At 42.9% G+C, this 13,992-nt stretch overlaps 1 protein-coding gene across 1 annotated transcript; it reads left to right on the top strand.

The window, feature by feature from the left end:
* Positions 1 to 1,042: 1,042 nt before the first annotated feature.
* On the top strand, positions 1,043 to 13,582 carry dkk2 (dickkopf WNT signaling pathway inhibitor 2). The gene is made up of 4 exons (XM_030788236.1): positions 1,043 to 1,249; positions 10,726 to 10,876; positions 11,368 to 11,499; positions 13,237 to 13,582. The coding sequence occupies exons 1-4, from the start codon at positions 1,043 to 1,045 to the stop codon at positions 13,485 to 13,487; spliced, it is 741 nt and encodes a 246-aa protein (XP_030644096.1). The 3' UTR covers positions 13,488 to 13,582.
* Positions 13,583 to 13,992: the final 410 nt, after the last annotated feature.

Below are 13,992 nucleotides of genomic sequence, written 5' to 3'. Positions count from 1 at the left end.
GTTTTCAGCATTTTATTTATCCCCTCTGTAAGCATAGAGGTTCAATCGTGAGACACGGGAATTTGTGTACAGATTAGGAAGTCACGTGTAAATTACTTCATAATCTACTGTAAAAACATACTGATGTAGGAAAAAACAAAAACTCTTCCCAAATTTTGCCCGACTCTTTGCGCAGTGGAGAACATTAGCAAATACTTTTATATCGCTGGTCATATCATACGTCTCGGTCAGCCCTTACCGTAACTACAGCCGAAATTTATGATAATGTTGCACCATTCATTTAACGGTAATTGTAAAATGCATACTCTTGGCACCGAACGACTCTTTCTTGGAAGGTCTTTTTTTCTCTTTTTTACATTCAAAATACTTGACACAGGACAAAGCAATGCCCAGGAGATCAATCAAAGGCGTGTGATGTTGCACTATGTAATTTACTACTCGGGCTTTCCCCATACTTTCATTTTCCGACTAAAATTCCAGCGAAACGAAGTAAAAGACTTTGCGTAATATTGCCATTTGCCGGACGGATGAGCGTATTCTTTCAACAGCGTGCCTCAGCACTGGCGCGCGCCCGACGCACACAGATCTGTTTCTTTCTTCTTCAGTTCTGAATGGGGGCGGAGGAAGCAAAGCCATTAGAATCCTATAAAAAGATCCGTATCCGACATCATAAAATGCCAGACTGCCTCTCACAGCACTCACATACCACCAGGAATAAAGCACAAGTTGCTCTACAGATCTTATCTCTGATGTGGCCGTAGTATATTTTATATTTGATAGTGATTTTTCTTGTCTCTTAGTTTGTTCTAAAGAAAATTGTCCTCTGTGATCACTGGTTCACACATTTTTTTCGAATTCTTCTGTACTTCCTCAGTACTGATTTCCTTCTCTATTTATTGATATTTCAAAACTAGAGTTTGGCATAGCGGAGTTCAAGTCTTTGGGGCCTTAAAAAAAGCCGCCGTGACAACACTGATCTCGTGCCATTCCCTAAGAACACTCAGTTCAGATTTTTGAGAATCGACGACTTGACTCTCCAAGGATGCTGGGACTCACGCGGAGTAGGTGCTGTTGGCGGTTGACGCTGCTTGTGGTGGCGGTGCACATGGGAGTCTCTGAGAAAGTCGAGACGGGATCCAAGGTGAACTCCATCAAGACTGTTATGCTCGACGAGTTAACTACTGCCGCCACGAACCGTTCGGGGACCGCTCTCAGCGGAATCCCTAAAAAGGGCAACATCCCCGCACAGGTAATCCCTCCATCCTCAAACTAACGCCGCTTTGTCATAAGGACTGAAGTAAGTTTAGCAGCAATATGTTTTGAGTTGATTTATCTGAAGATATAGTAAAAACTTTGGTGTGATAACAAGTATTTGCCGCAAGGCGACCGGCGTCCGGGCGTGATGGACAGGATGTAGTAATTATTATTTCAAAGGCTTTCTATTAGTGAAACTGTGACGTTTTAGGCGCCCGACCTTGCGGCGTGCGCTTCATGTCCCTTTTCGTCGCGTGGAAGTGGTTATTTTAAAATTAAAGTAATCGAATCCGTCGTAAATCTTAATTGCACCGCACACATTCACCTCACAGCAGGGCACTAAACGCTTTCGCAGTAAATCATTAATATGAGCAGGTATGTGAGAGGGAGTTTAGACCAGTAATCATTTTTCTGTCTGAGTTTTGAATGTCGTTAGAGAATGGGACCGACGGCAGTGGGACTCATTAAATGCCGGTTTTTACTTGTGGATTATTGTGTGACCAGCGATTAGGCTATCACAACGTGACCATCAGTTTGCTGATGTGGGACTGCGTAATAACTTACTGCAAAGATACAAAAATAAACATTACGAATAAATGATTCAGGCATTACCGTCTTACATGGAACAAAAGTTCATTATAGAGCGAACGAAACTGATGCAGGGTCAGAGAAGAGAAAGACAGCAATTACGTGTGACATAGTATTTTATTACAATTCATCAGACATACGTTAAGAGACAGGCGGAGAAACTTCCAGGGGACGCTAGATTGTTAGGCAGTAGGATGAACGCTTTGAATTGTAATCGCAGCAGTACTAACAGACTCTGAAATCCTCTAGTCGGGCTGGATTTTGGAAAAGAAAAAAACACACACGTAGGCTCCTCAAATGTCATGACTTCATATATCAAGAGTTTTCTGGTTACATATCTCCCTTAATATGTACTCTTTACCTCTGTCGACACACACAGCCTTTCAGATGCCATTGTGCAAAACGAGCCCCTTCCGCTTTACCCAGCAACACAAAAACTAAGAGGGAATGCTTTGGAGGTGGGTGACACACCCCTCAAATTTACGAAGTAGCTGTCTGCTGCACGAGAGCAACACTTTACTGTACGGGGTACTTTAGAAGTACGCTACAACACAATCGTACTTTCGTGCAAGTCAAACAAGTTTGCACTTTTTTGAGAGATTACATAAGCATACTTTCACCTCTGAAAGTCAGTTGATGCAATCGATTCAATGTACCAAATCTATGACATTCGTATGCGTCGTCAGTGATTTTTTTCCCACATGGTCATTTGATATAATTTAGAAAGAGAAAACGTCACCAGAGTGACACTTTATCAAAAAAAAAACTTCGTAACAGGGACAGAGTTCAATCAGGGTCACATGCGTTGCAGATCTTTTGTGAAATAACTTTAAAAAAGGGGTGTAATAAATTGAACGTCAGCCAGAGATTCATGTTCTGTGGCTGTGCGCAGCTTGATTTTGTGGTTACACTCTTGAGATTTTCCCCAATAAAGGTTTGCATGGCGTCAGTGACTCGGTGTCTGTCCCTAACAGTCTCGTGAGCAGTAGATGGCACCACACAGCTTCAGGATATACGGTATATTCGTATGGATGTAAAACAGATAAGAGAAGCTTCATTCCGTCGTTTACGACAATGCTTTTTCGTGTTGTAAACTTTTCAGACAGAGAGCTCATTTTCATTGGATATTACGTCACGTGCTTCCCCCTCTGTTACTTAATACATTGACTGCGTCTAGTCGAGGTTGGCCAATATATATATGTGTGTGTGTGTGTGTGTGTGTGTGTGTGCATATACATATACATACATACATACATATATATATATACTGTGTGTGTGTGTGTGTGTGTGTATATATATATATATATATATATATATATATATATATATATATATATATATATATATAGCCATTGCTTCGATGAAGAGCAGTTTATGTTGTGTGATTTAATACAGTAAGACCTGATGAAGAGCTTTTCTCTCTCTCTCTCCATCTCTCTCTCTCTCACTCTCTCTCTCTCACTTTTCCTGAAATGGGAATTCATCCAGTTGGTCTGTTCCTTGCCAGACCCTCTGTTTAAATGCATGCTCCCAACCTTGCCATTCCAATAAACTAGAGTGGTTTTGGAGGAGAGGACCACGGAGAGATCCTTGCGGAGAAGCCACCACATTGTTATAGGAGTGAAATGTCATGGTACATTTAGCTGCTCATCCAAATGAAGATGCCTAATCGTTGCAATGACAGCGGGGACCCAGTCCTCTTGGCAGCCTTCATGAACTTGAAAGCTCTGGTTTCAAAACACATCAGCCAAAACAGCTCAAACACAGTTAAATCCCAGCACAGTCTCTTACCCACGGCAGAGTGCTGATCTTCTGTGGCATTTATGAAGCATCTGTTTACGAGCAAAGGCAAATCAAAGATAAACCCGCACCGTGTTATGTGTGACTTTTGACCTGAAAAGCGTGAGGGTGACGTCTAGTGATGTTAGCCAAACTAATGCAGACAAGCAGTGGACTAAAATAGCCACCTCAAATTCAGTCTGTCTTAGATTTGAGCTGTGAACTTGTGTAGTTGTGTCCCTGGGGACAGAAAAAAAAAGCTGAGCAGGACACATCAAATGTTGCCTGTGCTTATACTTGTCAAGATCAATGATACTAATAAACTGATGTCGGAGAAAGGGTTATGTTTGGGGAGGAAGAGGAGGGGTGCCGACTGAAAACTATGACTTTACGGAATGCACACTTTGCAGAGCCTACTTGTTGTAATTTATGTTATGGTTTCACTGTGATATATCGCACATTGTATGGCAAGTTGAATGTTACTTCTCTCTCACCTCTTGGCAGCATTTGTCTTTTGAAAGAAATGAGTGATGGTTTTCTGACACCGCGAGGTGTTAAAAATGTCAGTAATAAACCATAACAACCTTTTAATCGCTTTCCAACGTTTTCGCTCCTTTCAGATCTGCACCAGCTTTCCAAAGAATGCTGTCCATTTTCTAGATTTCATTGGACAGCTGCTGAAATGTAGCCCTCTCAGGTCTTTAACTGGAAACATAAAAGACGTTGGTGAGGAGATTATAACATGAGCTTCCAATAAATCGCCTCAACCGGCTTACTTGCGAATGTTGCAAATTAGAGAGAGAGAGTGGAAGGAACAGCCACCCTGCTTTGCTCATCCATTTGAGCAGTTAAAACAAAGACTTGGTGGGTTTCTTTAAGCTGTCACATTAGCGATGTTGAGCCCCGGTCAAACACGTCAAATCGATTGGCAGTGGCAGATCAAGGAGGGGGTCATGTGTTTGTCTTTCTCTCCCTGTTGACAAAAAACTCTGCCCAGACTCTAACTGAATGACAATCCCGATCATGTCAGCCTTTGGCTACACGACCAAGGGTTAGGTCAGTGTACTCTCCTGTGCATTTCTGTGCCCACGAACCCAACGCAGCGAAACGTCTCGGAGGAAAACCGTCCGAATTGCTCTGCATTCTCGTGCAGGCATTTCAGCAGCATGGTCCAAGGCGTCCTCGTTGACTTTGAGGGCAAGTGCTCATGGGTGGGCACCGCGCTCATTTTCTGGGGTTTAGTGGGTGAACCAGAACAGAAATATTGGCATAGACACAATGTTTTCAACCACTTCAGCTTCCCAGCTCACCAGGAAATCGGCCTCTGTGCACTGTTTCACATCACAGCTCCCCCTTCACTTTTTTTTTTTTTTTTTTTAATTGCTCCCCTTTTTCATTTGACGTGGAGGTTATTTTAATGAAGGAGGTACCAGATCATGTGGGATTGGCTCATAAAAATGGGGAGGTGGGTACTTCCCACTCCTGCCCCACTAGGGTTAAGTGACTGTTTAGTGGTACTAACGAGCTGAGAGGGTGAAATAAAGCAGGTCAAGGTGTGACTGCTTGTTAGCGCTAGCGTGGCCAGTCCACCCCCCCACCCCCTTCTTGAATGTGTGTTCCCAGAGCCCCTGAGACGCCACAATGGCCACCAGAGACCCATAACACATCTCCACCGTCTGTGGGACATCCTGAGGCTAGCTCCAGTTAGCTTCCAATTAGCTGTGCTCATTGGGAAGCTAGAATTTCCTCGTTAGCGCATGCTAACACTACTAAAGTTGTTCACAGTGTACTTAGACTTCAGAATGTGGGTCAGCGTTTGCTCTAACCGTGATGGATAAGTGGCAGGCTCTCATACCAAGAACATGGTCCCAAAGGTGTTTTTTTTTTTTTTTTTTTTTTTTAACCTGCACACATGTTTTGAGTGGCGAAAAGATTAAACTTCAACTTGTGCTTCAAACAGTAAGAGTGAGCTGGGGTCTCCTTTGTGATATGATACTCATAAGATCCTGCCCTTTGACGGCATCTGAAGCTTGTTTGTGCAGTGACATAGTTTATTTTACTCCAAAAGACCTTCTCAGCTCACTAATTCCATTTATGGTGTCAGGTGTCTGCCCTCATTTCCCAAGGTCAAATCAAACCGTCCTTTGAGGCCTTAAAGTGATGTGTGTGTGAGGTATGGAGTTTAAGTGTGAAAAAGCCTTATAACAGAGCTTTTGAAGCAGAGCTTTGTAACTTACTGTACTGGAATGAGACTCCATCCCAAAAACCTTGTCTGTAGGCTTTGGTCTTGCAAAAAAAAAAACCTTTGTCATTAGATCTGTCCATATAATAATATAATTCCACAACATAACATGTAATGTTATCTTCTCTGATGTAATGTTATTTTTCTGTGTATTTGTTGTGATCCTCAAATTCCTAATTTACAGCAAATTGATAACATAGTTTAAAAAATTTCTGAAGGAAAAACTTTTATTTCACATCTAATGGATAACTGAGAATCACGAGTTGTACTTTGGTAGTTGCTTTAAAGTGGGATAATTTTATCTGTTTCCTGGGTTTAAAAATGCATCCCAGATTTTCAATTTCTGTGTACCGCTTAGACCTCTTCATAAAATATACACGTAAGATCTATCGCTCCCCCCAAAAAAACAACAAGTTTTGCTGTTACGCCACCATCCAGCTATGATATGAATTCTGACAAGCTGCTTTTTGAAGCATAGAACACATGGTGAAAAACAAAGACCAGGTACCAAGAGTTCAAAGACATGGCATATGTAGTCTTCAAAGCCTTTGCCATTTCACCAGCACGAGAGCTGCACGAGATGGACTAATGGGTTTCCCTAATCGCCATCACGAGGTCTTATCTTCTGTGATGTTATCATGACTAGAAAAATAGAACCCCCCCCCCCCCCCCCCCCTCTCTCTCTGATGAAGATGATATGCCCCAAATACCAGAACACAACTTTGGGAAAATAAGGGAGTAACACCTCTGGAAAGAACGAAAGAGATACGTAGCGTGTGAAAAAAAAGAGGAAGACACACGAGAAAGTGGACTGTGAAGTAAGTGAGGGACAAGGATCAGCGAGTTGCATCCAGATGGAACGTAGGCCCTCAGGAGACTGTGAGTGGAGGTATACTGAAAGAAAGAAAGGAAAAAAAAACAAAAACAAAAACTTTTGTGATGGGCTGAACTGATTACGTGGAGATGTGGCTGTGCATCCAAGGTTGCCCGGGGTGATTTACTTCTTGTTGCCATGGAGGATATGAGGGCGGCTCCTTCTAAGTGATGAGATCATTCCCAGACTGCCAGCCAGAGAGAACAAGATAAGCATCTCAGATGTTGGGCGGGAGAACCATGAGGCCTCAGTAATTTGTCTCAATCTCAATGTGAGATAACAAAGCTATAAGAAGACTACACGACTGAGCTTTTAATAGATCTCTTCCTAAGGGCATCAGGTGGCTATGCCATTTGGTCTTCTGGATATATTATGTCTTTGTGTAGTCTGTGGCATTCAGATAGATGTACATTCCCCCCGATGAAATCATTTGCAGGTTTTTTTGTCTGGTGTAAACTGCAGATCTTGGTGAGGAAGTGGAGATCACTCACCCAGATTGAGTTTTTAAGATATTTACGTGGTTGAAGTTTAAATGTTGGTTTCTATTGGATTGTCCAGGTCTCCCAGTTTGTTCCCCTAACTCCCCTTTAGGAGCCAACCTAAGCAAGCGCACACCAGTGAAGACATCCAAGTGTGAGTGTAACTACATCTCAATACGTGAAAAGAATGTAAGATTGAATTTCCATCCTGAAGTTCAAACTGTGTGAGACTACTCGGATGATGATGTTGATGATGATGATGATGATGATGATGATGATGATGATGATGGTGGTGATGATAAGAAGTCCAGATGAGTGTGCCAAGCCTAGCAGAGGTTCAAGGTTAATGGCGCTAAAACGCAGGAAAAAAAAAACAGCAGTAAAGGCTTCATTTGTTCCTTCCTCCTCTTTCCCACGTGTCATCGGCTGCCTGGATTACATTTTCACCATGTGTTTCCAATGCCGCGAACTCTCGACTGCTTACACAAGAAGCAAAAATCTCTTTCTTAAGCCCCCTCTCAATGTCCAAAGCACATGGATGTTGAACAGCATCTTCAAATGTTAGTTGATATTGAGATATTTTCCCTCCCCAGGAGTCTGTCTCAACATGTGTTGTGCATTTGACTCAGATATATAGCCTGTTACGGTGACGTAAGCCATTTTTCCTACGTTAATCTTCATCAGAGCTGCTCTTCTCTGCAGCTCTTTAATTGTTTTTTGCACCATCCCAAGTCCCTCCACAATATACACGGCGATTGTCGAGTTCACAGCATCAGGAAGGACTGATATGATTCTGTCGGTTCTAGTCCACTTTATGGGCTATTAGGTTGTCAAAACGTGCTCGTTAAATTAATTCAGCTTTGAAAATCTGAAACGCATTGTTTGCTCATAAAAGTTTTCCATTTTCTCATCTTTCACAGTCTAATGCTGTGTTGTAGGCTGACGTCAGAGTGCACTTTACGAAGTCAGCTCGGAGGACATTAATGCACGAAGCCCGCGTGAATAAGAATTTCTCAGAGAGATGGTACACTGGTCATTCTCTGTTATGTCATGCACCTGAGTGGTTGGTGTTGAGTCACACATTGTTTTTGTCCATGGTACTTTTGCCTACAGAAGGAAATACACACACATACACACACACACGTATGTATACATATATACATATATATAGGGCCAGAGGCTTGCCTGGTACACCTAGAATTCTTTTTTTTTTCGGTGAAACTATGGATGGAATCATAGAAATGATCTGTTTTGACAGGTTTCTGTGCGGAATTCAGTGCAGTCAGTGTGCCATCACGTGGCGTTTTTATATTTATTGCACACAAATAGTATACCTCCGTTCTGTTCACAGCGCAGCAGCTATCTGAGCATACAAAAACACTTTACAAGGGTGTGAGACAAATATAGGCGTTTCATGTCTCTTTTTCTCTCTGCATTTTCCTATGCAATATGGGATGGAACTTCAAAAAGAAAGGAGAAAAATCGCGACTTCAGAGTTGTCGGTTGCCAAGAGAAAAGTTACACTACATTAACGTAGTTTACCGTTTCAAAAACTGGACTCCAAACTTATTTAAGATTTATGCTTGACACCTGACCAGTGGGCACTAATCTTACACCCATTCTAATCCTATTTTATGTGGCGTTTTTTTTTCTTTGTCATACAGTGGAATATTCCATTCTCTCACCCGCTCCTGGAGCAATGAGACTCCCAATTACCTGCCAATACACACCACCAATTAGATTTTTACTAATGGGCACATTTTATGTTTGTTTGGCACTTATATCTCAATTTGATTTTAATACCAGGACTGTGCTAAAGATTTTCAGCTCTGAAAGATCACTGAAACACCATGAGTAAGATGATGAGGGGGAAATGTGGGGACTTGGATGAGTTTTGCGTATGCACTGAAGTCCAGCAGCGTGAAACCAAACTCTGGATTAGAGTAAAGACCATGTGTCAGATCCCCTTCTCTATGGTCTTTGACAGCGGTACATTAACAAACATTGATTTTAGCTTAAGGTCGAACTGTACTCAGTCAGTGTTCGTTTGACAGAGAGGGAGTTGTTCCAGCGCCGGCAATTTAATACGTGTAAACACTTTTTCTATCTCAGCGAACCCACAATGGTTTTGAGACGTGATTGTATTTTGTTAGCGACTTATGCTCTTTTTCTGACGGAGAGACAATGAAAGATGAATGGCACGGTGACAGCGGTTTCTCTCAGCCTTTCAGTTTTTACATGTTTGTTGTGGAAAAAGTGAGCTGGCCTTTGTATTTGCCCTCCCCCTCCCACCCCCACCCCCCCACCTACGGTGGTCTGCGGTCTCTGTGTTTATGGATACAGTTTGGATTCTCCGTTCTCACCTCAACTCACCCAGCACGAGACTGGTGCAAAGTCAGTGGAGTGGGAATCCCTGTCAAATCTAAATTGCTCTACCAAAGCTTGTCATGTGCCTGAGTCCACACACACACACAGCGGTGGGTTGAAACACCAGCAGCGAATGACATTGCTCAACTAATACTTTTAAGAGGTCACATACCCATCCCCCCCCCCCCCCAAAAAAAAAATCCAAGCACCGGAGCTGCTGTGAGCAATTGTTCCCATAAATGGATCTCAAGGCACACCTGAATGCCAAGAACTCCCTAAACGGGGGAACACTTGAACCATACGCTTCATTGTCGAGCGAAACCAAGGGTTCCATTGTTGGGAGTCGGAGAATATTCTTGGCTGTTACTTCAATCCAGTGTTTGTCCCTTTAAAGGCTGTTTTCCACTCTTGGAAAAAAGGAAGGTCTGTGTGTTCAGGGGAGGGCAACACATATTCTGGTAATCTGGTTAGTGTCTTGAGCAATTTGACTCAGAGTTCGAAGCTGTCACATAAAAATACCGGTTGGCGACAGAGAAATAAGTGATGGTTGCGACTGGAGTCTCAAATTCGGATTTATTTGACTGCGAGTGGGATCAAACTATTTTCCGTAATGTCTGGTTACTATTACGACTTCGTTTTTCGTCTTATAACCGATGGAGTTAAGTTGCAGTGTATAGTTGAAGATTTTAGTAAGAAACCACACAATGTTACCACTCTTTCTGATACCTGATCATTACCTTGATTGTCCTCATAAAGCTGCCTGTATTCAGATCATTTAGGAGTTTGTGGTACTGAATCTTGTAAGAGAAGAAATGTTATATGGCCAAAGCAGTTTATGAAAACAGGCCATTAAATATAATAAAACTCAGAGTCTGCATTACACACCCTAACTGATTAAATGTTTTAAGTTAAAATATTGAGTTTTTTTTTTTTTTGCTCAAAACATGGTTCCATTAGCACTGGGTAATTTGCCCTATGTTTTCTGTAACTGCTGTTACAACCAAACAAAAATTTTACCAGAGAATTTTCTTATTTTCTGCTCTTTGGGTTTAACAGAGTAAGATTTAAGAGTTTTGTGTGTGTGTGTGTGTGTGTGTGTGTGTGTGTGTGTGCGTGTGCCCGTTTGTGTGTGTTTTGTCCAGGTGTATCCGTGTAGCAGTGATAAGGAATGCACAGTGGGAAGTTACTGCCACACTCCTCATCACGCACCCTCTCGCTGCCTCAACTGTCGCAGGAGGAAGAAACGTTGCCACAGAGATGCCATGTGTTGCCCCGGCAACCGTTGCAGCAACTGTACGTATAGCTGGAAAAAAAAAAAGAAATGTTTTGATCACCTGTAGTTTGGGATTCTGAAAACTGTTTGTAACCATCACTGTATTCTATTCTATTCTATTCTATTCTATTCTATTCTATTCTATTCTATAATTTTTCTTTTTTTAATTCACACTGTGTTTCACTTCGCTAAATCTCAGGGATAATCATTTATTTGTATCAGTTGACAAGGGACCTCTAAGAATTTGACAATAAGTACAAGCAAGAGTCAGGAATGCAAAGACTAAAAAATTCCTGATAAGTCTCAGACAATTTGTGTTTCCACAGACCCAGTGTGAAGCCCTTATGCGGGTTGAGCAGTGGGTTTAGGGGGTTTTAAACTGACACGTTTTTTTTTTTTTTTTTTTTGGGGTCGTTGTTGTTGTTGTTGTTGTTCGGAGAATGTGTTTGTGCTAGTCTTGGCTCTGCCAATCTGAAGTTGGTGCCAAATGTGGTCTGTCTTTATGTTACAGATATCTGTGTCCTAATCTCAGAGAGCATTCTGTCCCCACACATCTCTCCTTTAGAGGAACACAACAAACTATCCACCAAAGACAAGGCCTGGAAGAAAAGTGGGAAAGCACAAGCCAAGCTCTCTCTCAAAGGTAAGGGAATTTACGCAAAACTACCCCCCCCCCCCCCCCCCCCCCCCCACACACCCCACACACACACACACACCACCACCACCACCACCACCCGTAAATCTTGAAGCGACGCTGCATGAAAAACCCTCACGTTGCACTGGGGCTGCGCTGTGTTCCGAATCGGAGCCTGGAGAGTCTCTCCCGTCTGGTGCACTTATCTCTGTATCTCTGGCGACCTGAACCACCTCGGGTTGTTAATCATTCACGGGGAGAGACGCCAGGCCACATCCACTGCGGCAATTACACACGCTGTTCGTATATTAGAGGAACGCGCGTGACAGACCACAATGCACTGCTGCTCGTAGACCCGTATAAAGCTGGCACCCTGACGCATTCGCTGACAGTACATACAGGCTCCTACATCGACGAAACCACAGGACAATAAATTGGACTGAGGCATTTAAAGAGCTCTGAAAAGAGACGTTAATGTGATTTGACCGACGGTGATATATATACTCCTGCTGTTGTTCATAAAAAAAAACAAAAACACAGCGCCTGAGAGACTGCTCCTTCTATTAAAGCTAAATGACAGCACCCCCAAAAAACACATGACCGTGTCATAAAAGGAACATTAGTTTTATTATAACTGTAATTCCAAAAAAACCCCAAAAACCATACATACGGCAATGCCTCATGTCAGCTCCGTCTAGGAGAACCTTTTATCCCCTCACTGGGTGGACACTGTTGATTAGAGGCTTTTATATGGGAAGACTCCACAGGAAACGGTGTTTTTTTTTTTTTTTTTTTTCCCTGGGATTCAGAGCAGATGGTTCACGTGTTAAAAAGCCCTTGGCGGGTGGAAGTCGGCTTGCCAAATTATTTTGCAGAAAACCTGCATGACTGTACAACATGTATCATAAATATTTGCCATACAAATTGCTCCTTTGAAAGGGTAATGGAAACTGTCTGCCAAGAATATCGAGTTCTCTTCAAATAGACTGAAGTGGTTCATAAATTGGGAAGTGGTTTGCACAGATTCATAGGAGCGTATTACTCCTTCAGTGCGCATACACAGTCCAAGTAATGTAATTTTGATTGTAATGTAATATAATTGTGAAGACAGGATATGTTTGAACTCGAAAGCCATAACAATCTAATGGACCATTTTTCCTCAGTCCCTCCTGGGTCACTTTCTTTTATAGTGCTTTCTCAACAGAACGGCATAATTAGATAATGATTGCTAACATACTGATAAAATTAGATGTTCAGTTCTCAGAGAGACCTACATTACCTGTTAGGTTTTAAAATGCTGTATTATTGTTCTGCTGTTTAAAAGATAAAAATTTCTCCCAATAAATCAGGTGTCACCTTTTCGTATTCCTGTAACATATGTGGAACGTATTTCTAAAGACTTCTCCTATAGCACAGCGTGGATCATGTCAAACTAATGCAACAATGCACTAAACAGTTTTGAAAGTCTTATCCTTTCATGACATGTCTTTTAGCAGTCATACGGTCGTCTCTTTGAGCTTTTGACCACCTCATGTCATAACTCAGTTACTGAAATCACCCAAGCTGTACTCTTGTGTTATAACTAACATCCATTCACTGGTATCTTTTAACCATGTTAAAAAGTGAGGAAAAGTAAAACCATCTGGTCTCTCTCTCTCTCTCGCTCGCTCGCTCTCTCTCTCTTTCTTTCTCTCTCTCTCTCTCTCTCTCCCTCTCTGTCTGTGTCTTTCTCATCCTCCTAAAAAGGTCATGAGGGTGACCCTTGCCTTCGATCATCCGACTGCTCCGAGGGGCACTGTTGCGCCCGTCATTTTTGGACTAAGATCTGCAAGCCAGTGCTGAGACAAGGCGAAGTTTGCACCAAACAGCGCAAGAAAGGCTCACACGGCCTGGAGATATTCCAGCGCTGCGACTGTGCCAAAGGCCTAGCCTGCAAGGTGTGGAAGGATGCCACCTCCTCCTCCAGGTCCAGACTCCATGTGTGCCAGAAGATTTGAGAAAAACAGGCGCTGAGCAGAGGGGCCTCCGTGCTCAGGCCTGTCCAACCTGCTCGGGGGAGGGAGGAAGCTCCTTCTCAGAACTGATTCAGCTGTGATGAAGGGAGGAGAGGAAGGGGATTGGGATGGGGGGGGGGGGGGGAGGGGGGGGGTTGGGTTGGGGGAGGGGGGTGGGCTTGGTGGGTGTGCGGGGGCATGGGAGAGAAGAAGTGTGAAAGTGAGAGAGGGACAGACCATAAATCTGGGGACTAAAAAAAAAGAAAAAAAAAAGGAAAAAAAAAGGGGGAGGTGGGCAGTTGGTTTTGGTTCAGTGTCTTGGGCCGTGAGAATGGCTCCACCGCATCTTCTCTGGCGAACTTGTGGCACACGGTGACGCTGCGTCAATCCTAAATCCACGTGCCTCTTCACGTCTGCCTATGACAGAGATCCTCCAAGCCAGCTCACACTTTCAACACATTGTACCTGGATCATCCACCAACGCAGCTCCCCACTCTCTCAGCACATT

This window comes from Chanos chanos, chromosome 11, assembly GCF_902362185.1.
Source record: "Chanos chanos chromosome 11, fChaCha1.1, whole genome shotgun sequence".
NCBI classification, from domain to species: Eukaryota; Metazoa; Chordata; class Actinopteri; order Gonorynchiformes; family Chanidae; genus Chanos; species Chanos chanos.
The sequence above is the reverse complement of the archived record's forward strand: the minus strand, read 5'-3'. Positions and strand labels throughout refer to the sequence as shown.

Bases quoted from the DNA above. Each gene is read 5' to 3' on its own strand.
- dkk2 (XM_030788236.1), top strand. From the start codon at position 1,043: ATGCTGGGACTCACGCGGAGTAGGTGCTGTTGGCGGTTGACGCTGCTT. The intron at 1,250-10,725 runs GTAATCCCTCCA...TGTTTTGTCCAG, and splicing joins AGGGCAACATCCCCGCACAG to GTGTATCCGTGTAGCAGTGA. The intron at 11,500-13,236 runs GTAAGGGAATTT...CCTCCTAAAAAG, and splicing joins AGCCAAGCTCTCTCTCAAAG to GTCATGAGGGTGACCCTTGC.